The sequence below is a fragment of the Salmo salar genome, chromosome ssa23, assembly GCF_905237065.1.
Source record: "Salmo salar chromosome ssa23, Ssal_v3.1, whole genome shotgun sequence".
Classification (NCBI taxonomy): Eukaryota; Metazoa; Chordata; class Actinopteri; order Salmoniformes; family Salmonidae; genus Salmo; species Salmo salar.
In genome coordinates this window covers 5,027,702-5,050,394 of record NC_059464.1, presented here as the reverse complement: position 1 = coordinate 5,050,394, position 22,693 = coordinate 5,027,702, and the positions used below count along the sequence as shown (strand labels likewise).

At 41.2% G+C, this 22,693-nt stretch overlaps 1 protein-coding gene across 3 annotated transcripts in view; it reads left to right on the top strand.

Moving 5' to 3' along the window:
• The window catches only part of LOC106583933 (DENN domain-containing protein 1B), a 203,209-nt gene that overhangs the window by 114,265 nt on the left and 66,251 nt on the right, over window positions 1-22,693 (top strand). For 2 of the 3 annotated variants that reach the window (XM_045706032.1, XM_014168622.2), the window contains exons 6-10: window positions 9,752-9,821; window positions 14,074-14,154; window positions 18,552-18,611; window positions 19,970-20,023; window positions 20,308-20,418. In XM_045706032.1, the coding sequence (XP_045561988.1) occupies window positions 9,752-9,821; window positions 14,074-14,154; window positions 18,552-18,611; window positions 19,970-20,023; window positions 20,308-20,418 (376 nt within the window). The remainder of the gene's footprint in view (window positions 1-9,751; window positions 9,822-14,073; window positions 14,155-18,551; window positions 18,612-19,969; window positions 20,024-20,307; window positions 20,419-22,693) is intronic. The other variant, XM_045706033.1, reaches the window with a different exon arrangement.

Sequence of the window (22,693 nt, the reverse complement as noted above, 5' to 3'; positions counted from 1 at the left end):
CTGGTGCACTTCACAAAATAGATGGCTTCATGAGGAACGAAAATTATGTGGATATATTGAAGCAACATCTCAATACATCAGTCAGGGAGTTAAAGCTTGGTCACAAATGGGTCTTCCAAATGCGCAATGACCCCAAGCATTCCAAAGTTGTGGCAGAATAGCTTAAGGACCACAAAGTCAAGGTACTGGAGAGGCCATCACAAAGCCCTAACCTCAATCCTATATAAAAGTTGTGGGCAGAACTGAAAAAGCGTGTGCAAGCAAGGAGGCCTACAAACCTGACTCAGTTACACCAGCTCTGTCAGGAGGAATGGGCCAAAATTCACCCAATTTATTGTGGGAAGCTTGTGGAAGGCTACTCGGAACGTTTGACCCAAGTTAAACAATTTAAAGGCAATGCAACCAAATACTAATTGAGTGCATGTAAACTTCTGACCCACTGGGAATGTGATGAAAGAAATAAAACCTGAAATAAATCATTCTTTCTCCTATTATTCTGACATTTCAAATTCTTAAAATATAGTGGTCATCCTACCTGACCTAAGACAGGGAAGTTTTACAAGGATTAAATGTCAGATATTGTGAAAAACTGAGTTTAAATGTATTTGGCTAAGGTGTATGTGAACTTCCGACTTCAACTGTATATATACAGTGCATTCAGAATTATTCAGACCCCTTGATTTTCTTCCCACATTTTGTTACGTTATTTATTACGTTACATTTCCTCAACAATCTACACACAATACCCCATAATGACAAACAAAACAGGGTTTTACAAAGTTTTGCTAATGTATTAAACATTTAAAACAGAAATACCTTTTTTACATAAGTATTCAGATCCTTTGCTACGAGACTCGAAATTAAATTAAGCTCCGGTGCATCCTGTTTCCATTTATTATCCTTGAGATGTTTCTAAAACTTCGTTGGAGTCCACCTGTGGTAAATTCAATTGATTGGACATGATTTGGGAAGGCACACAATTGTCTATAGAAGGTCCCACAGTTGACATGCATGTCAGAGCAAAAACCAAGCCCTGAGGTCAAAGGAATTGTCCGTAGAGCTTCGAGGCAGGACTGTGTCGAGGCACAGATCTGGGGAAGGGTACCAAAAAATGTCTACAGCATTGAAGGTCTCCAAGAACACAGGGGCTTCCATCATTCTTAAATGGAAGAAGTTTGAACCACCAAGACTCTTCCTAGAGCTGGCCACCCGGCCAAACTGAGAAATCAGGGGAGAAGGGCCTTGGTCGGGGAGGTGACCAAGAATGCGATGGTCACTCTGACAGAGCTCCAGAGTTCCTTTGTTGAGATGGGAGAAACTTCCAGAAGGACAACCATCTCTGCAGCACTCCACCAATCAGGCCTTTATGGTAGTGGCCAGACGGAATCCACTCCTCAGTAAAAGGCACATGACAGCCCACTTGGAGTTTTCCAAAAGGCATCTAAAGACTCTCAGACCATGAGAAACAAGATTCTCTGATCTGATGAAACCTGGCACCATGCCTTCGGTGAAGCATGGTGGTGGCAGCATCATGCTGTGAGGAAGTTTTTCAGCGGCAGAGAAATAAGCTTTTAACAGGAATGTAAACACACATGAACGGAGCAAAGTACGGAGAGATCCTTGATGAAAACCTGCTTCAGAGGGTTCAGGACCTCAGACTGGGGCGAAGGTTCACCTTCCAACAGGACAACAACCCTAAGCACACAGCCAAGGCAACGCAGGAGTGGCTTCGGGACAAGTCTCTGAATGTTCTTGAGTGACCCAGCCAGAGCCCAGACTTGAACATCTCTGCAGACACCTGAAAATAGCTTTGCAGCGATGCTCCCCATCCAACCTGAGAGCTTGAGAGGATCTGCAGAGGAGAATGGGAGAAACTCCCCAAATACTGTTGTGCCAAGCTTGTGCGTCATACCCTGGAAGATTCGAGGCTGTAATCACTGCCAAAGGTGCTTCATCAATGTACTGAGTAAAGGGTCTGAATAGTTATGCAATTGTGATATTTAATTTCTTTTGTTTCTAATACATTTTTTAAAAATTCTACAAACCTGTTTTTGCTTTTTCATTATGGGGGTATTTTGTGTAGATTGTTGACAAAAAAAATACAATTCAATCCATTTTAATCCCACTTTGTAACGCAACAATATGTGGAAAAGGTCAAGGGGTATGAATACTTTTTGAAGGCACTATAGATAAAACATTACACGCCCAACGATGTCCCTGCGAGGAGGCTTCTAGCTAGCTACCTTTTTATTTAATGTGTCTGTTCCCCGGATATAAAACAAAGGTAAGTAAAACAGTTTGCGTCCCTGTGATTGTTGAAGTGCTCGGAGTATAGAATTGTCACCTATGCTTACACAAGGAAGTGGCTTAATGAGTAGGACAGTTTTATATGGCCAGGCCTTTGTAGTGTTGCAGCTAAAGCCCAGGCTGAAAGGGCCACGCTACCTTCAGGCCAAAACCTCTTCAAAGAGGCAGAATGCTTCAATTTGACTCTTTCTTCCTTCCTTCCTTCCCCTCCATCCTCTTCCTCCTCCTCTCCTCATTTCTCTTTTGGTCATTCTCTCATATTTAGGGATAAATCACCCTTGGACATGTGAGAGGGGTCTCAGATGAAAAAAGGTGTTTTCCTTGATTTTATTTGGCGGGTGAGACCAGGGTTCCCTTTTAGGGACGTCGGCGCTCCAGTTAGTGGTCACTTAGCGAGACGCCGGAGGACATTTCCTTCCCTGTACTTAACCTCTGACCCGGGAAAGTAAAGGTGTAATCAAATCTTCCAGTGAGCTGGCTACAAGGTGCAAGTTGACTTTCGCTAAGGGCCGTGGGTGTGAAGGGAGATTTAAGACCCATGCAGGGAATATGAATAACAGTGCCGCGCTTAACACCCAACAGGTACTTTATGACAGCAGAGACGTGTGTACGCCGTTAAAAAGGTGTAGTTTACTTATCACATGAAAACCTAACCTACCCAAAGATATGTAGGTATTTATTTGGATTGAGATATTGCAGTTGGTTTATTCTGGTAATATCCCTACACCAGGAAAAAAAAAACTCTCTTCTCTATCTTATAATTGTTTTTATGGGTAATTACATAATATACGTCCTTACAAAAACACCAGTTAATTTATTTGAGCTTTTAGAGAATATAAGTCTTAAGAATTAAGACATAACGAAAAGGATTTGACCACATCTAGGCTATATCTTCTGTTCTGCCCATCTATGTGTAGATGGGAGAGTCTCTGAGGGTTTGTGTTGTGGTAGGGGATACAGTCTGTTGCCTGGCTACCCATCCACATCGCTTCGGCCAAGCGTCTCGCCCACTAACATTTCTTCTCCACGATGAGTCTGGATTTGCTTCCTCCCCGACAACTTCTTGAATGTGAACACGTTCAAACCGTTCTGATTGCTCCCTGAAAACTATGGGTTGGTCCAGTGCCAGCCTACACGAAACATGAATCACTTTATTTTGATGTCAGCACACAAAACCTATAGGATTAGCAGGTTCAGATTGATGCATGGAGGTATTTGATCAAGCAACTAAATTAAATTCAGGATTAGTCGTCAGGAAATGCAGTCGACGGGGTTGTGTTAGGGGATATAGTCTGAGGGGTTGTGTTGTGAGTAGAGGATACAGTCGGATTGTTTTGTGGTAGGGGATCTGTGTTGGGGAAGCTACTATGAAAATATTGTTTACCAAGCTACCAATTACTTCACACTGGAAGAAGTTAAACTACAATAAAGCTACCCTTAAACATATAGTTTACTTAACTACTTTTTCAAAGTAACTTTAGTTAACTTCATCCAAACTACACTCAACAAAAATATGAACTTAACATGTAAAGTGTTGGTACCATGTTTCATGAGCTGAAATAAAAGATCCCTGAAATGTTCCATACCCACAGAAATATTATTTCAACATTTTTGGGCACAAATTTGTTTAGGTCCAAGTTAGTAAGCATTTTTCCTTTGCAAAGATAATCCATCCACCTGACAGGTGTGGCATATCAAGAAGCATATTAACTTCCTGTGGCTCAAATCCCATTAACGGGATCGATTTGACAACATCCAGTGAAATGGCAGAGCGCCAAATTAAAAAAAAATATATAAAAAATATTGAACTTTAATACAAGTGCAATACACCAAATTAAAGCTGAACTTCTTGTTAATCTAGCCACAGTGTCAGATTTCAAAAAGGCTTTACGGCGAAAGCAAACAATGCTATTATGTGAGGACAGCACCCCATCAAACAACACAGACAATCATTTTTCATCCCGCCAGGCGCGACACAAAACTCAGAAATAACGATATAATTCATGCCTTACCTTTGACGAGCTTCTTCTGTTGGCACTCCAATATGTCCCATAAACATCACAAATGGTGCTTTTCTTCGATTAATTCCGTTGTTATATATCCAAAATGTCAATTTATTTGGCGCGTTTGATCGAGAAAAACACCGGTTTCAACTCGCGCAACATGACTACAAAATATCTCAAGTTATCTGTAATCTTTGTCCAAACATTTCAAACAACTTTCCTAATACAACTTTAGGTATTTTTTAACGTAAATAATCGATAAAATTTAAGATGGGATAAACTGTGTTCAATACCGGAGGAAAACAAAGTGTAGCGTGCTTTTCAGGTCACGCGCCTCTATCAAACAGTACACTTCCCTCGAGCCTCATTCTGAACAGGGCTACTTCTTCATTACACAAAGGAAAAACATCAACCAATTTCTAAAGACTGTTGACATCCAGTGGAAGCGATAGGAACGGCAAGCAACTGCCTTAGAATTATGGATTCTCAATGAAAACCCATTGAAAAGAGAGTGACCTAAAAAAAAATCCTGGATGGTTTGTCCTCGGGGTTTCGCCTGCCAAATAAGTTCTGTTATACTCACAGACATCATTCAAACAGTTTTAGAAACCTTAGAGTGTTTTCTATCCAAATCTACCAATTATATGCATATTCTAGCTTCTGGGCCTGAGTAGCAGGCAGTATACTTTGGGCACACTTTTCATCCAGACGTGAAAATAGCGCCCTCAAGCCATAAGAAGTTTTAAACAGCATGATCATTACACAGGTGCTGGGGACAATTAAAGGCCACTCTAAAATGTGCAGTTTTTTCACATAACACAATGCTACAGATGTCTCAAGTTTTGAGGGAGTGCACAATTGGCATGCTGACTGCAGGAATGTCCACCAGAGCTGTTGCCAGAGAATTGAAAGTTAATTTATCTACCATAAGCCCCCTCCAACATTGTTTTAGAGAATTTGGCAGTACGTCCAACCGGCCTCACAACCGCAGACCATGTGTATGGTGTCGTGTGAAGACCATGTGTATGGTGTCATGTGGGCGAGCGGTTTGCTGATGTCAATGTTGTGAACAGAGTGCCCCATGGTGGCGGTGGGGTTTTGGTATGGGCAGGCATAAGCTCCGGACAACAAACACAATTGCATTGTATTAATGGCAATTTGAATGCACAGAGGTACCGTGATGAGATCTTAAGGCCCATTGTCGTGCCATTCATCCGCCTCCATCACCTCATGTTTCAGCATGAAAATGCATGGCCCCATGTTGCAAGGATCTGTACACAATTCCTGGAAGCTGAAAATGTCCCAGTTCTTCCATGGGTTGCATTCTCACCAGACATGTCACCCATTGAGCATGTTTGGAATGCTCTGGATCGACGTGGACTACAGCATGTTGCAGTTCCCACCAATATCCAGAAATTTCGCACAACCATTGAAGAGGAGTGGGACAACATTCCACAGGCCACAATCAACAGCCTGATCAACTCTATGCAAAGGAGATGTGTCACACTGCATGGGGCCAATGGTGGTCACACCAGATACTGACTTTCTTATCCACGCCCCTACCTTTTTTAAGGTATCTGTGAGCAACAGATGCATATCTCTATTCCCAGTCATGTGAAATCCATAGATTAGGGCCTAATTTATTTATTTCAATTGACTCATTTCCTTATATAAACTGTAACTCAGTGAAGTATTTGAAATTGTTGCATGTTGCGTTTATATTTGTATTCAGTATACTTCGTGAAAAAGTATCTTATCTAAATCTTAAATTGCAAGAACAGATCACTCTAGAGTCAGATGTTGACAGAATGTTTGAAGTGATAATTGGGCAGGTAGGATGCAGAAAAAGAAAGGAAATTCATGCGTTCTTTACCCATATTTTATTTTAGTCAAAAAGTAGTGTGTAGTTCCTGTAGTTAGCTAGCACAATACATGGCAAAAAAAATGATTAACTACTGAAAACACTACAAAGATATGCATTTAGTTCAACTACCACAAAGCTCATCAAAATGTAATTAAATGTCTAGTTGAACTATATGTTGTTTACTACTCCCCATCACTGTATGGCAGGTCCTGGGGCCCCCCCTGGGTGCACGTTTTGGTTTTTGCCCTAGCACTACACAGCTGATTCAAGTAATCTAAGCTTGATGATGATGAGTTGGTTATTTGAATCAACTGTGTAGTGCTAGGGAAAAAAACAGAGTTTTGGTAACCCTGCAGTAGGGGATACAGTCTGAGGGGTTGTGTTGTGGTAGGAGGTACAGTTGGAGGGTTTGTGAGTTGGCCATAGATTAACTGGTTTACTTGGAGTATCCAGTACTTTGAGTGATGTGTGTGCTTAAAACAGCTGGAGAGATAGCCGGGCCTCCACACACATTGATGGATGTCTCTCTATCTGGGGATTTAGGAAGCACAAACAGACCTAAGCTGCTAACTGAGGAGAGGAGCAGTGATTTCGTAAATCGCTTCATTTAAGAAAAAAGAAACATACTGTACCACAGGAAATAATAATCAGTTTTATACAAAAACATGCACCAATCGGTGTGTGAGGCCTGACTGGGCAGAGAGAGAGAGGAGAGAGATATGTGAAGGATTAGTGTACAGGTGTCACAACTTCCGCCGAAGTCGGTCCATCTCCTTGTTCGGGCGACGTTTGGCGGTCGACGTCACCGGCCTTCTAGCCATCGCCGATCCACTTTTCATTTTCCATTTGTTTTGTCTTTGTTTTACACACCTGGTTTCAATTCCCCAATTACATGTTCATTATTTAACCCTCTGTTTTCCCCATGGTTTTTGTGCGTGATTGTTTTATGTATGTTCGGTCCGTTATTGTGGGCTCGGTATTACGACATGTTATTGGAATATTTGAGTAAAGTTACTTGTGTTACTCATCTCTGCTGTCCTGCGCCTGACGACTCTGCACCAGCTACACCCAGATCACTACACCAGGAGCCTGGCTTTGTAAACAAAGGACCTGATGAGACTGATAATGACTGTTCTTTGTTTCAATGACCTGCTCAGAATTTTTTGAAAATGTTAATTTGGTTGTATGGATTAATTTGGTTGTATTGATTTTTTTTCCCTTTTAATGTTGAAAATGAACTTCAACACATCTACAATGAGATGGGCAGTGTTTCTGTTATATGTATCTGAATTACTTTTGAGTATTTTGTCATTTGGATTACACTGAGCTGAACTACCAAAATACTTTTCTATACCATTTTTTTTTTTAATAGTGGTTCACCATTTGTTTCCCACTTTCACCCTGCATTGGTATCAGAAGTCTGATGGCACTGCTAAATGAACTAAATATAAACGTGTTTACAAAAATGGAGCATGCTGAGTATTATTCTAATGATCTCCGCCCCGAAACAAGGTTTTGTCTAGAAGGGATACAGCTTTTGTCAAAATAGACTTTTCGTAATAGGTTTCGGAGAACTTACGCAGCAGGTTAAGATAATTAGCGTAGCAGGTTAGGAGAATTAGGTTAAGCTGTATCCCATCTAGACATGACCTCGAAACAAGGCCAATAATAATAACCAGTGTGCTTTGCAGTTCATTTTGGTCATTTAGCAGACACTCTTATCCAGAGTGACTTACAGTCAGTGAATTCAACTAAGGTAGATAAAGAACAACATATCACAGTCATAGCAAGTAAAAAGTTTCTGTAACCTTTACTGAGAATGTTGTTGCTGTTTGGGCCAGCTACTTGCTAATGTATTTCTGTATTTTGAAATACAAAATACATGTATTTGAATTAAAAACATTTCAAGTATTTTATAGTTTATTTTGATACATTGATCTTTAGGGTATTTAGTCATTGTAATTTTTTGCCCATCCCTGCCTAGAGCCCATAGAAATATCCACTGCCTATTTGTTTGAAAGCATGGCATATTTATATTTTTAATGTCCAGCCAGCATGTGAATTTTATAGTTCACACATGCATGTTAAATTTGGGTTTGCAGAGTGTGACCTGATTACGGTGTGCTCTTCATGCGGACGTCAAAATATTGACATGTTAAGAAGCTGATTGTTTCAGGTTAATGGTCACTCAGGCCCTCTGATTGGTGTGCTTGGCTGCACTTGCCTGGGAACCGCCGCGTCATTGGCCCCCTTGCAGATTTAGTGATATGAACATTTGCATTAGGTTGACTTTATTGTTTTTTTCTTGTTGTGCGTTAATTCCAGTCTGCAGAGCAGCCAGTGACCCATGCCCTGAGAACTACCCAGTATCCCCCTGTCTCCCTCTACAGGACTTCCCTGGCTAATAAAAGTCTCTCACATACACACACACACACACATTTTCATTAAAGTTTCATTGTGATTTTTTTGTGTGGTGAATTTATGTTAGCCATTTCAGCCAGGTAACCATTTCAATTTAACAAGTGACTTTTGTTAATGCAGCATGCCCGCACATTTTGTTTAATGTAAGTTTCATTTTGACAATATTCATTAATTTCTTTGTTCTTATATTTCACCTTCATTCAGTTAATGAAAGTTAATAAAGCATCTTTTTTTTTTTTTTTAAGTGATGAATGATAAACGGGACGTAATCCAACGTCATTATGCAATGCCTCACTTCGATACCTCACCACATTTGTATTATTTGATTGCATAACATTATACATGCACTGAACTCTCTCTTCTGTGCAACCTTCAAGCCAAAACAAAATGTTGGCCATATTCCACCTCAAAAGGAAGTCAACTAACTCCGCCAAGAATATGTCAACCGTATAAAGAAAGCCATGTTGCAGATGCATTTGGCTTCTGGTGGGTGTATTTTGTGATTAGCTATAACACAAACACTACAGTATAATTTTTTTTTTTTGTTTGTTCATTTTATTTATTTATTTAACATTAATTTGATAAGGAAAAACCAGAAGGAATGTCTATTTTAAAATGTAAATAAGGGGTGGGGAAGAGAAAAAAAGTGAAAAATGGCAGTGGATAGTGCTTTTCTTTCTGTGCATCTGTGTGTTGGCTTGGGCTGAGCCTGGGCTGTGCATCTGGGATCAGTATGCTTGTAAACCATGGCATCCCTCCTCGTCCTCCTCTACCACAGCTTTCGTTGGCCCAGTCATGTTGGGTTGAAGAAACTAAAGCCAGTCTCTACCTCCCGTCTTTACCTCCCCAACCCACCGCCTTTAGACTAAAGCCTGTCTCTCCACCTCCCCTGCAAATATCCCAAAATACGAAGAATGTCGTAATTACATAGTATTAGACAGTATTTACAGTATATTGTAGACCTATATATCTACTTTTAACCATAGTAGGCGGGCTATACATGGCTGTGTCCATAGCCTATTTTGTCTGTGGGGGAAAAAAACAATTGAATTTAAATATTTGTGTTTTTATTGTGAAATATAGCAAAATAGTAGAATATGAATTAGAGTTATGGATTGATTGTAAACGTGTATTTTGTGCTCTTTCTCTCTTGCAGTTATCTCCCCTGGTTTGAGATCTACTACAAGCTCCTGAACACACTAGCAGATTACCTAACCAAAAACCAGGTGATACGGCCTTCATATCTCTGTACAGTATCTCCTTTAGGACATTTAATAAGACTCGGGAGTAACAAATCCTGATATTGAGGTACAAGAAATCAAAAACTTTCCAAAAATGTATTTTGTTCCAGTCATGTGGCAGAAGTCACCAACCAACAATAGACTAGTACGCTACTTTTCATCAGCTTCTGTTGGGCATGATCTTGTTTTGCACACACTAGCAGTTTAAGGTTTTATGTACAGTAGCTGGTTGTGAGAGCCATGTTGTTGTAAGCTGTTAGCAGTGTTCTGTCTGTTTGTAAATGGGGCTGAGCTGGGGGAGAGAGAGTCAGGCTTGGCTTGGCTCTGACTTTTTTGAGGCAGCGATGTTGACATTTCACAGACCAAACGGTGATTTAGAGCTAGAAGTCAACTCCTGATGATTTACTGGAAAACAACAAACAGTTTAGGAATACACACACACACACTTTGCCAAACTATTTCAGTAACAGAGGGAAAGAAGTTCAGGGAATGTATAAAAGAAATGGGAAAAATGTGCAGCTAGCGTAGAGTGGAATTGATGAGGCAGTGTTTATACCAGAGCGAGAGAAAGGAGGGAGAGCGAACAGGGGGAGAGGGAGACGGAGAGAGGGTGGGGAGAGAGGAAGGGAGCGGTTGGGAGCTGGGACTAAGGAGTGCCATCAGTGTGCTGTCATGTAGCTTTGCTTCCTTAAAGCTACTATGCTGAGAGAGGGGTGAAGGGGACAGAGCCTCCCCAACACACACACACACACACACACACACACACACACGTGCCCATATGCTCGCACACACAAGCACACAGGCGCAGGTTCAGGGGTACAGGAAACAGAGCATGTCACGCAACACTTCAACCAATCAGAGCACAGGCGGTCATTAGCTTGCTCTCCTGCTTTTAGCATCTTGAATGTATTTTTTATACATATATTTATTGTATAATGTGTATGTATGTATGTGTATCTATGTGTGTGTGTGTGTGTGTATTTTATATATATATATATATATATATATATATATATATATATATATTACTCTGTAATATATATATATTACTCTGTAATATATTTTTTATATATATATATATTACTCTGTAATATATTTTTTATATATATATATATTACTCTGTAATATATTTTATATATTCATATATACACAGTAATCTCTTCTATATTCCTTCTAAAATGTCAATGTCTTTATATTTCACAGACACAGTACCGTATTTGATTTGAACTGAAGTATAGTACTGTAAATTAATTTATGGATGGATTTCTTTGACAGATGTCATTTTCAGTAAAAACAAAAGTAGAGGACAAGTATAAATGCTATTTTCCGTAAAATAATAAGTCCTTTGTTTGTGAGAACATTTCTATGTTCATCTTTATCTCTGCTCTGAAGCAGAGAGAGAGAGAGAGAGAGAATGAAAGAGGGGAGGGTTTCAGTAAGAGATAGATGAGGTATGTGTGTGTGTGTAAATGTTGGGTGACTGCAGTGTTGGTGTGCATGATTTGGTTTATATTTACCCTGCTGTTGCAAGGCGATGGAGGGATGTTGACAGACGAGGGGAGACCGTAGCGATGAGGGTTTAGGGCCAGGGGTAAATTAAGTGTTTCCTCAGGCTCAGCCCGGTTACTGACCATGCGTGTGAGCATTCAGCCTCTCGTGACAGGAGGCTGTTCAATCTCACACTCTCTATCTCTCTCTCTCTCTCTCTCTCTCTCACTCCACACACACACCGTTTCACACACATAGTCACGCGCAGGCATACACACTAATGTTAACGCTCCACCGTCAAAAACTGCCATTCAGAAGAGACAGAAATTGTCTGAAGCCAAAATATTTCTCATAAATAAGAACCTTTTTTCTTTGTCTTAGTAACCGGTCTTAGTGACTACGTAATTATGTCTTAGCAACCTCTATTCCAATTATACTGTGCTCTTTATCATTATAACAGTAACTAGACAAATTATTCAGAGAGTTCATCCAGTAAAATATGTGTGATGACAGTGCCTGTTTAGTGGCCAGCCTGATCTCTCTATGGAGCACAGACTTCTGGGTAACTACACATCAGAACCCCAGCCCTTGTACAGTAGGTCCTAAATCAGCGCTGGCTAACGGTCCTCTGCTGTGGCCGGACACATCGCTCTGCCTCTTTTTCTTAACCTCCTCGCCGCTCGTTAAACACTGTGTCAGACGGATGTTTCTAGCCCCTCGGAGGAACACACTCAGCTTCCAGCGCCCTGCTCCCAGCTACTTGCCAGCCACACCGTCAGCGCCTTTTCAAATCGCTCATGAGTTGACATACGATATCAGATTACATTTTTGTGTGTATGTGTGTTTTGGTTTTGTAATTAAGTTATATACAGTACCAGTCAAACGTTTGGACACACCTACTCATTCCAGTGTTTTTCTTTATTTGTATTATTTTCTACATTGTAGAATAATAGTGACGACATCAAAACTATGAAATAACACATATGCAATCATGTGGTAACCAAGAAAGTGTTAAACAAATCTTTTAAATGTTAGATTCTTCAAGGTAGCCACACATTGCCTTGATGACAGTTCTGCACACTTGGCATTCTCTCAATCAGCTTCATGATGAATGCTTTTCCAACAGTCTTGAAGGAGTTCCCACATGCTGAGTACTTGTTGGCTGTTTTTCCTTCACTCTGAAGTCCAACTCATCCCAAACCATCTCAATTGGGTTGAGGTCGGGTGATTGTGGAGGCCAGGTCATCTGATGCAGCATTCCATCACTCTCCTTCTTGGTCAAATAGCCCTTACACAGCCTGGAGGTTTGTTTTGGGTCATTGTCCTGTTGAAAAACAAATATTAGTCCCACTAAGCACAAACCAGATGGGATGGGGCGTATCGCTGCAGAATGCTGTGATAGCCATGCTGGTTAAGTGTGCCTTGATTTTTAATAAATCACTGACAGTGTCAACAGCAAGGCACGGTGGGAACCACACATGCAGAGATCATCCGTTCACCTACTCTGCGTCTCACAAAGACACGGTGGTTGGAACCAAAAATCTGAAATTTGGACTCATCAGACCAAAAAACAGATTTCCACCAGTCTAATATCCATTGCTCGTGTTTCTTGGCCCAAGCAAGTCACTTCTTATTGGTGTCCTTTAGTAGTGGTTTCTTTGAAAAAATTCGACCATGAAGGCCTGATTTACGCAGTCTCCTCTGAACAGTTGATGTTAACTCAGTTTTTCATATATGCATAGTCACTTTAACCATATCTACATGTACATACTACCTCAATCAGCCTGACTAATCGGTGTCTGTATGTAGCCTCGCTACTGTATATAGCCTGTCTTTTTACTGTTTTATTTCTTTACTTACCTATTGTTCACCTAATACCTTTTTTGCACTATTGTTTAGAGCCTGTAAGTAAGCATTTCACTGTAAGGTCTACACCTGTTGTATTCGGCGCATGTGACAAATAAACTTTGATTTGATTTGAGATGTGTCTGTCACTTGAACTCTGTGAAACATTTATTTTGGCTGCAATTTCTGAGGCTGGTAACTCTAATGAACTTATGCTCTGCAGCAGCGGTAACTCTGGGTCTTCCTTTCATAGCGCTTGATGGTTTTTGCGACTGCACTTTAAGAAACTTTAATAGTTATTGAAATTTTCCGCGTTGACTGACCTTCATGTCTTAATGTAATGATGGACTGCCGTTTCTCTTTTGTTATTGGAGCTGTTCTTACCATAATATGGACTTGTTTTTTTACCAAATAGGGCAATCTTCTGTATACCACCCCTACCTTGTCACAACACAACTAATTGGCTGAAATGCATTAAGATGGAAAGAAATTCCACAAATTAACTTTTAACAAAGTATTCCAGGTGACTACCTTGAGAGAATGCCAATACTGTGCAAAGCTGTCAAGGCAAAGGGTGGCTACTTTAAAGAATCTCAAATATAAAATATATTTTGATTTGTTTAGAACTTCTTTGGTAACTACATGATTCCATATGTGTTATTTCATAGTTCTGATGTTTTCACTATTATACTACAATATAGACAATAGTAAAAAATAAAGAAAAAGCCTTGAATGAGTAGGTGTGTCTAAACTTTTGACTTGTACTGTGTGTGTGTGTGTGTGTGCGTGTGTGTGTGTGTGTGTGTGTGTGTGTGTGTGTGTGTGTGTGTGTGTGTGACACATGGTTTAACATTTGTATAATTTGTATTATTCTTATTGAGTGTGATTTGTGGTGTGTTCTAAGGAGAATGAGCTGAATGACATGCTGAACTCACTGTACAGTCTGCCGGTGCCAAAGCCCTTCACCCAAGTCAACCTGAGTGTGGTAAGTACAGTGGGACCACTTGAGCTGTACACTGCAAAGGAGAGGGGGAAAACGGAGGGAGGAGAGAATAGTGATGAGAGAGCGGAGATATAGTTGAGACAGATGGGTTAGTGAAAAGAGAGTGGCGAGATGAGAGTGAGTTAGAGGAGAGCTTGGATAAGGAAGAGTGGAGTAATAGGAGTGAGATACAGTTGAAGTCGGAAGTTTACATACACCTTAGCCAAATATATTTAAACTCAGTTTTTCACAATTCCTGACATTTAATCCTAATAAAAATTCCCTGTCTTAGGTCAGTTAGGATCACCACTTTATTTTAAGAATGTGAAATGTCAGAATAATGGTAGAGAGAATGATTTATTTCAGCTTTTATTTCTTTCATCACTTTTCCAATGGGTCACATTGCCTTTAACTTGGGTCCTACGTTTCAGGTAGCCTTCCACAAGCTTCCCACAATAAGTTGGGTGAATTTTGGCCCATTCCTCCTGACAGATCTGGTGTAACTGAGTCAGGTTTGTAGGCCTCCTAGCTCGCACACGCTTTTTCAGTTCTGCCCACAAATTTTCTGTGGGATTGAGGTCAGGGCTTTGTGATGGCCACTCCAGTACCTTGACTTTGTTGTCCTTAAGCTATTTTGCCACAACTTTGGAAGTATGCTTGGGGTCACTGTCCATTTGGAAGACCCGTTTGTGACCAAGCTTTAACTTCCTGACTGATGTCTTGAGATGTTGCTTCAATATATCCACATAATTTTCCTCCCTCATGATGCCATCTATTTTGTAAAGTGCACCAGTCCCTCCTGCAGCAAAGCACCCCCACATGATGCTGCCACCCCCATGCTTCACGGTTGGGATGGTGTTCTTCAGCTTGCAAGCGTCCCCATTTTTCCTCCAAACATAACGATGGTCATTATGGCCAAAGAGTTCTATTTTTGTTTCATCGGACCAGAGGACATTTCTCCAAAAAGTATGATCTTTGTCCCCATGTGCAGTTGCAGACTGTAGTCTGGCTTTTTATGGCGGTTTTGGAGCAGTGACTTCTTCCCTGCTGGGTGGTCTTTCAGGTTATGTCGATATAGGATTCGTTTTACTGTAGATATAGATACTTTTGTACCTGTTTCCTCCAGCATCTTCACAAGGTCCTTTGCTGTTGTTCTGGGATTGATTTGCACTTTTCGCACCAAAGTACGTTCATCTCTAGGAGACCGAATGCGTCTCCTTCCTGAGCGGTATGACGGCTGCGTGGTCCCATGGTGTTTCTACTTGCGTACTATTGTTTGTACAGATGAACATGGTACCTTCAGGCGTTTGAAGATTGCTCCCAAGGATGAACCAGACTTGTGGAGGTATACAATTATTTTTCTGAGGTATTGGCTGATTTCTTTTGATTTACCCATGATGTCAAGCAAAGAGGCACTGAGTTTGAAGGTAGGCCTTGAAATACATCCACAGGTACACCTCCAATTGACACAAATGATGTCAATTAGCCTATCAGAAGCTTCTAAAGCCATGACATAATTTTCTGGAATTTTCCAAGCTGTTTAAAGGCACAGTCAACTTAGTGTATGTAAACTTCTGACCCACTGGAATTGTGATACAGTGAATTATAAGTGAAATAATCTGTAAACCATTTTTGGAAAAATGACTTGTCATGCACAAAGTAGATGTCCTAACCAACTTGCCAAAACTAGTTTGTTAACAAGAAATTTGTGGAGTGGTTGAAAAATGAGTTTTAATGATTCCAACCTAAGTGTATGTAAACTTCTGAATTCAACTGTAGGTGAGGAGACTTGGCTAACACTTTGTTTAGAAATACAAGTGGCATTAAGCTGTTAAACTCTGAGTGGTTGGTACCAGGTCCAGCAAGTTTTCCAGCGAGTTTGGGGGCACTCTCCCCACAACATTTTTCGTCAGAAAATTGAAAGTGACATGTCATTTGAAAGCTACAGTCTTTGTCTTTTTGGAAATCAAACTCAAATCTTACTGCTGGCCATAAATCATGCGCAATATGGTCATATTCATAGAGTATGCAATGTAGGTCAATTCACCAAAAGTGCAAACATTTAGTATGCATGGAAAGGGTATACCCTGATGGTCATTGTAAAGCAATGCATTTCCTTCTCCTTCCACATTACCTTGTATGCATCCTCCACATGCGCCATTGATCTACCTCATTGTTTCCAATAGGAAAAGTGAATGGGAAAAGATGTTTGAAGTTTCCTCACCTGTCCGCGTCTTATTTAATTTATTTCCCTGATTGCTAAGGTCTTTTTTAAGATGTCAGGCTTGAAAATCCATTCAGCCATTTTTGCACAGTGACTCACTACCCAAACCAGTTGCAACTGGTTTCAAGAGGCCAAGAGACGTCATGTGATATCCTACTGCTGTCTAGTGGGCGAACTCGGAATCAGACAGGGGATATATGTACATCAGTGGCTAGGTAGAGACTTCGCTTTCTCCTCAAATGTATACTGAACAAAAATATAAGCGCAACATGCAAAAATGTAAATTATTTTACTGAGTTTCTGTTCATATAAGGAAATTAGTCAATTGCAATAAATTAATTAGATCTTATGTATGGCTTTCACATGATTTGGCGGGGTGCAGCCATGGGTTGCCAGGCCCAGCCAATCAGAATGAGTTTTTCCCCACAAAAGGACTTTATTACAGACAGAAATACTCCTCAGCGTCCACCCACCGTCAGACAATCCCACAGGTGAAGACGATGGATGTGGAGGTCCTAGGCTGGCGTGGTCTGCAGGCGTGAGGCCGGTTGGACGTACTGTCAAATTTGTTGGAGGCTGATTATGGTAGAGAAATTAACATTAAAAAAATTAAATCTGGGATTTTTTTATTTGAGCTCATTAAACATTGGACCAACAGTTTACATGTTGCGTTTATATTTTTGATCAGTATAGATTATTCCTTTAATAGTAAAAAAATTAAAGCATGGCACGTTGCACAAGCCCTGCACTTTTGAAATGGCTGTTTGCGCATGTTTAGAGCGCCACCATTAAGTTAAAGTATCTATTTTTTGTATTTATTTTTTTTAAATAATTTTGGAACATTAATTGGTGACAAACAGTACCAGTCAAAAGTTTGGACACTCATTAAAAGTTTATTTATTTTGACTATTTTCTACATTTTCTACATCAAAACTATGAAGTAACACATGGAATCATGTAGTAACCAAAGAAGTGTTAAACAAATCAAAATATACTGTATATTTGAGGTTCTTCAAAGTAGCCACCCTTTGCCTTGGTGACAGCTTTGCACACTCTTGGCATTCTCTCAACCAGCTTCATGAGGAATGCTTATCCAATAGTCTTGAAGGAGCTCCCACATATGCTGAGCACTTGTTGGCTGCTTTTCCTTCACCCTGTGGTCCAACTCATCCCAAACCATCTCAATTCAGTTGAGGACTGCAAAGTGAATGAATAGCAGCCAACAAGTGCTCAGCTGTCAAAGTAAACGGTGGCTACTTTGAAGAATCTCAAATATAAAAAAATGTTTTATAGTTCATAGTTATGATGTCTTCACTGTTATTCTACAATGTAGAAATGAGTAAAAAATATATATAATTGAATGAGTAGGTGTGTCCAAACTTTTGACTGGTACTGTATTTTATTTCAAACCTAGACTTTCAAATATCTTACTCCCCAACATAGGGACAATGTAAAAAACAACAACATACATTTCATTTTTTTTTTTTGGCACCTTTATCATAATCCCACATGTCTTACCTTTCTACCAGTACTAAGCATGTGTTAGTAGGACTTATCGTTTTGAAACCGAAATGTACTTTGAGGGTAGTATACAAAAGAAAAATATAGTTTTTCAATGACCAAAAAAGCAACTATTGTTTCATTTTTTAAAATATAATTCTGTATTTATGTTATCATACATACTTTACTGTATTGGGTTTTAGTCTTTGTCCATAAGGATCCGCTATTCTTTATTTAGACTAATTAAATCAGCTAGCTTCTCTCTCAATGTAATATCTAATGTCTCTAGGGGTTATACAATTATACAGTTCAATTCATTCCAGTTGCCTTTATTAACTAATCAATACATTGCTTAGAAAGGTTAACAAGTGGAATTGTGCTGAATTATGAGGGGGGAAATACAATTTATTCTGTCATTTTTAGTCTTTCATGCTTTTAATAGGCTTTTATTTTTCATTACCAAGGTTCATTGAGAACACACCGAGAGGAGAGGTTAGGTTTCAACTGCTTTCTGTAGAAAATACAAGTTCGATTTTTAATTGATGAAGCAGAATCTTCCACAAAAAGTTATTTTTGTTTTTATCATGACAGCCAGCCTTGAAAAAAAATAAAAACGGATCATTGTCCCCTTTCAAGTGTGAACTCTGTTTTGCTCTCTATCGCTCTCACTGTGAAGACCGCACTGTTGCATATAGCCACTGGGCAAGTACTGAGCGATGCACCAAGCCAGCAGCCGGTGAGTGGAGGAGAAGAATGAGTGAACAAGAGAGCGGGGAGAAAAAGGAGGGAGGGGAGAGAGAGAAAGAGATGGGAAATTTTAAACCGCTGCTGCTGCACTAACCGCATGGGAGCTGAGGCTTTCCAATTTGGCCAAATAAGCCTGGCTATCTTTTTAAATCTCACAAAAGCAAACTATCCTGGGCCTTGGTGTCTGTTTCTTCTCCTCTGGAAAACAATCAAACTTAGTGAATGATTAATGTTGTTCCATGCTACTGTATTCTCTTTCTGAATATTTAAAGTCTATTTTATGGTGCATGTTTAAAGTAAAGGCAATTGTGCTCAGAAAGTCTCCTTGATGCCTTTCCCGTTAACCCACATTTCATGTTTTTATATAAACATCGATTGAAAAAATAAATAAAACAACAGATAAGCAAACACACAGCGAGGGCCTGGGACTGAACTGAGGAGAATACAATGATCATGCTGTGCCGTGGGTTTATAAGGCGACAATAACCCACCGTTCAGACATCACGCTACTCACTGACACCATTCCTGGAGGTGACAGCATCAATATTATTTTACATTATTCATTGGAACATTGACAGGGCAGCAAATAATGTGACAGTGACTCAGACTCATATATAGCACAATATCGCCATCAGCAATTCAAAATTAGGTTACATCATTCATTTAGGTGAATTGTCATCAGAGGTTGTTTGCGGCTGACTGTAGTTTTGCCTGTGCTTTAATCACTTTTCCCTGGTGAGGGGTATTAGGGTTGTTGTAGTTTTGGACCAGTACTTGGTGGTGGGTTCTCTGTCTCTGCTCTCTTCTAAGGAGGCAAAATGCTGGGGTTAATTCATTTTATGAGTGTGATTTGCTGTGCATGTACACATGCACTTGTATGTGTGTCTGTCATCATATGGTGTGGGTAAAAAAAGTATGAAAAGAAGAGCATGACAGGGAGAGGGAAATTTAAAGTGTAAAGAGTGGTTAATGTGCCGTCCAGGCCTCTTTGATCCAAATAGTCAACCTGCTCTGCTCCCCCAAAGTGAGACAGGCAGCTCTCTGATCCTCTCAACAACCTGTGTGTGTTTGTGCTTTCTTTAATGCTGAAATAAAGACCTTGTTTCCCACCAGAGAGCTCAACTTCCCACCAGAGAGCTCAATCTTAAATCTATAGGGATCCGGGCTGCCGTGTGTGTGTGCGTGCGTGTGTTTGTGTGTGTGTCAGTGCTGCCCTCCTAGCTATGTCAGTACAGATGGAAGCTAAACAATTCCCACAGACAGAGGAGTTATAGATCACTCTATGAGTGGCGTGCTGCGCTACTTTGCTGACCCTGTCCTCTCTCTGTATACTTTGTGTTTCCTCAGCACTCCTACTTCATAGCCCCAGATATCAACGGCTTGCCCACAATCCCCGAGAGTGTAAGTCTACCCGTCTGGTTTACCAGCGTGCAAGACCTAGATCTTACCCTGTCGAATAGAGCGCAAAATATACTGTGCAATTTGAATGTAATTGTTCATTGAAATGTTTTTAGTTGGAGAGTGCTGTCCATTTGAGTTTTCTGTGAAATACCGTAAACCTATGACCTGAATTTTTAATAATGGTTACGTCCTCGATTTACAGGAAAGAGCCATCCCTAATGCTCAGTGAAGTGTGTCGTTATAAAGTCACTAACTGTCCTGTCTCTTCTGTTTTCCCAATCCAGAGGAACCTGACAGAGTATTTTGTGGCAGTAGACGTCAACAATATGCTGCATCTGTACGCCAGCATGCTGCACGAAAGACGCATCATCATTACCTCAAGCAAGCTTAGCACTGTGAGTACCTCTTCGTTATACACTACAGTATGGTACAGATTCACGCTTTAAAGGAACATTATATTAACTCGGGTTTATGTTTCTGATTAAACATGGCATTCCTCATTAATATTACAGCACAACATCAAACTTAATATCTAAACGTTCACAGTTTGAATGCACGTATGCACACACACACACACGGACACACACACGGACAGAGTTCAGTGGTCCTCCAGTCATCTGGCTCCTCTATCTCCAGTCTCTGACAAGTAGTAAAGCCAGCACTAAACCAGGATTATATTTGACTGTTTGTCTTAAACCTTCTAGGTTTTAATGGCTGACAAGCCCTAAATTATCAGTTATTAGACGCTCTAACTCTCTACGTAGTTTATTATCAGTTATTAGGCATTTAAATCTCTGCCGTAGTACCTGTCGAGGTCTTTCTCCCTGTGCCTATCATTGTGGCTGACAGCAGAACCAAATGTATATGACAGGGAGAGGGAGAGCACGAGTGATGTCATCCACGCTCCTATCTCTACCATTCTGCTCCGGTATCTTCCTGCAGGCCAGAATGCGGAACCGGGGAACGGGGGGGAGGGGGACTCAAGGTCTCCCTGAGGGTGGAGGGGTCCGGGGGAGGTGTAGAGAATTACCCAACCCTCAGAGAATTTCACCTCTCTTCCCCCCTCTCTCCTCATCTCTCCCTCTCCTCCACTCACCTCTTTCCTACCCCCCACCCCTCAGCATGTCGGCCCCTCAGAGCCCCAGCCGTGCCCACTGACTCCGGGGGTTACAGGGTGTAAATTATCAGAGCCACGGGTGACGGCTGTTTTCTTAGCAGACGGCTGGAAGTGATATTCTGTGTGATTTACAATTTTGCGTTGCGACAAGACAGACTGTCTGAGGTTTATGTAACTTATATGTCGACGCCCATCGTTAGACCACCCATACGCCTTTTATTGTTCATCTGCCCATCCATCCCGCCCTCCCTCCATCCATCAATACATAAATGCAGTCCATTTTATTAGTGGAGTGTGTGTTTCTCTCTGTCCGTCCCTGGCATTACTTTTAAAGAGCAGTTAGCAGAAAGAAGAGAGAGATTAGGCCTCCATCTGACCCCTGCTACCACTGTCCCGCTGAGAGATGGTGAAAGAGCGAAAAGGAAAGAGAAACATAGAAATGGAGAGAAGAAGAGGGAGAGAGAGCATGGGAGAGAGACTAGACACGGCATACATTATGTGGGCTCCAGGCAGAGGGCCTGCCTGTGTGTTAGGGCCCCTAGTGATCCCGCTGTGCCAGTGTAGCAGAACATGGCGGCATGCCTGCAAGCGCCCAACAGCAAAGGAATAAATCATGATGGTACAACAATGCATCAGTTGACTTATTGCTGTTTTGTGACCGGAGGTGAGTGGTACCACTGTTTTGAAAGGCGTGTGGAGGTGCGGTGCGATGGCCGAGGCAGTCAGCCGAGCATGCAGGCTTGTCATGCCGCCGTATAATTGTGCTGCATCAGGCCTCCTCTAACTAGTCAGCTGGGAGGCCCGTGTCTTTCATCTTCCCCTCCCTTGGCCTCGCCGGGCCCTGGCCCCCTCGGTAGGCAGTCGGCAGGCCCCTGACAGCAGCCTTCTCATCATGCTGTCAGTATTATGCTAACTAGGACCATCCATCCACCACGGCCCTGAGTGCTAGCTGCCTGCCTGCCTCACCACCGCACAGCGCCTTGGCCCTACAAACTTACTTCTCACTTTTCACTCTCCACTTCTTCTAGTCTATCAACCTCCCTGCTTTCTCTTTCTGTCTCCCGTTGCTTTCTTTCTCTCTTGCTCCTAGTCGCTCTCTTTCGGTCTCTCTTTCTGTTTTCTCACTCTTGTCACCTTTCTTTCCATCTCTTATTCTTTGTCTGCTTTTTGTCATTCTTTCCTCTCTTGTCCTTATAGCTACATTTCTTATGGAGGCTGGTGGTTAGCACATCATCTGTATTCTGGGTTTTTGTTCCCCATTTTTATTTTGTTTCAGATTGTTTTTGTGTGTGTGCAGGTGTGGATGTGACTGTGTATGAGGGTGGCCTGGTGTTACTGCGATGCCCTCTTTCTCTGTGTCTCAGTGCCATCTACTTGTTAGTGGCACACCTGTTTGGCTCTGCACTGATACCAGGCGTTTGTCAACACACAGAGAGAGCAGAGCAGAGGTAATTGGGTGTCTTCCTTTGGATGAGGAGAGGAGGAGAGAAGAAGGGGAGGAGAGGAGAGGGAGGGATAGGGTAGAGGACGTGGCGAGGTGTATGAGGTTGGCG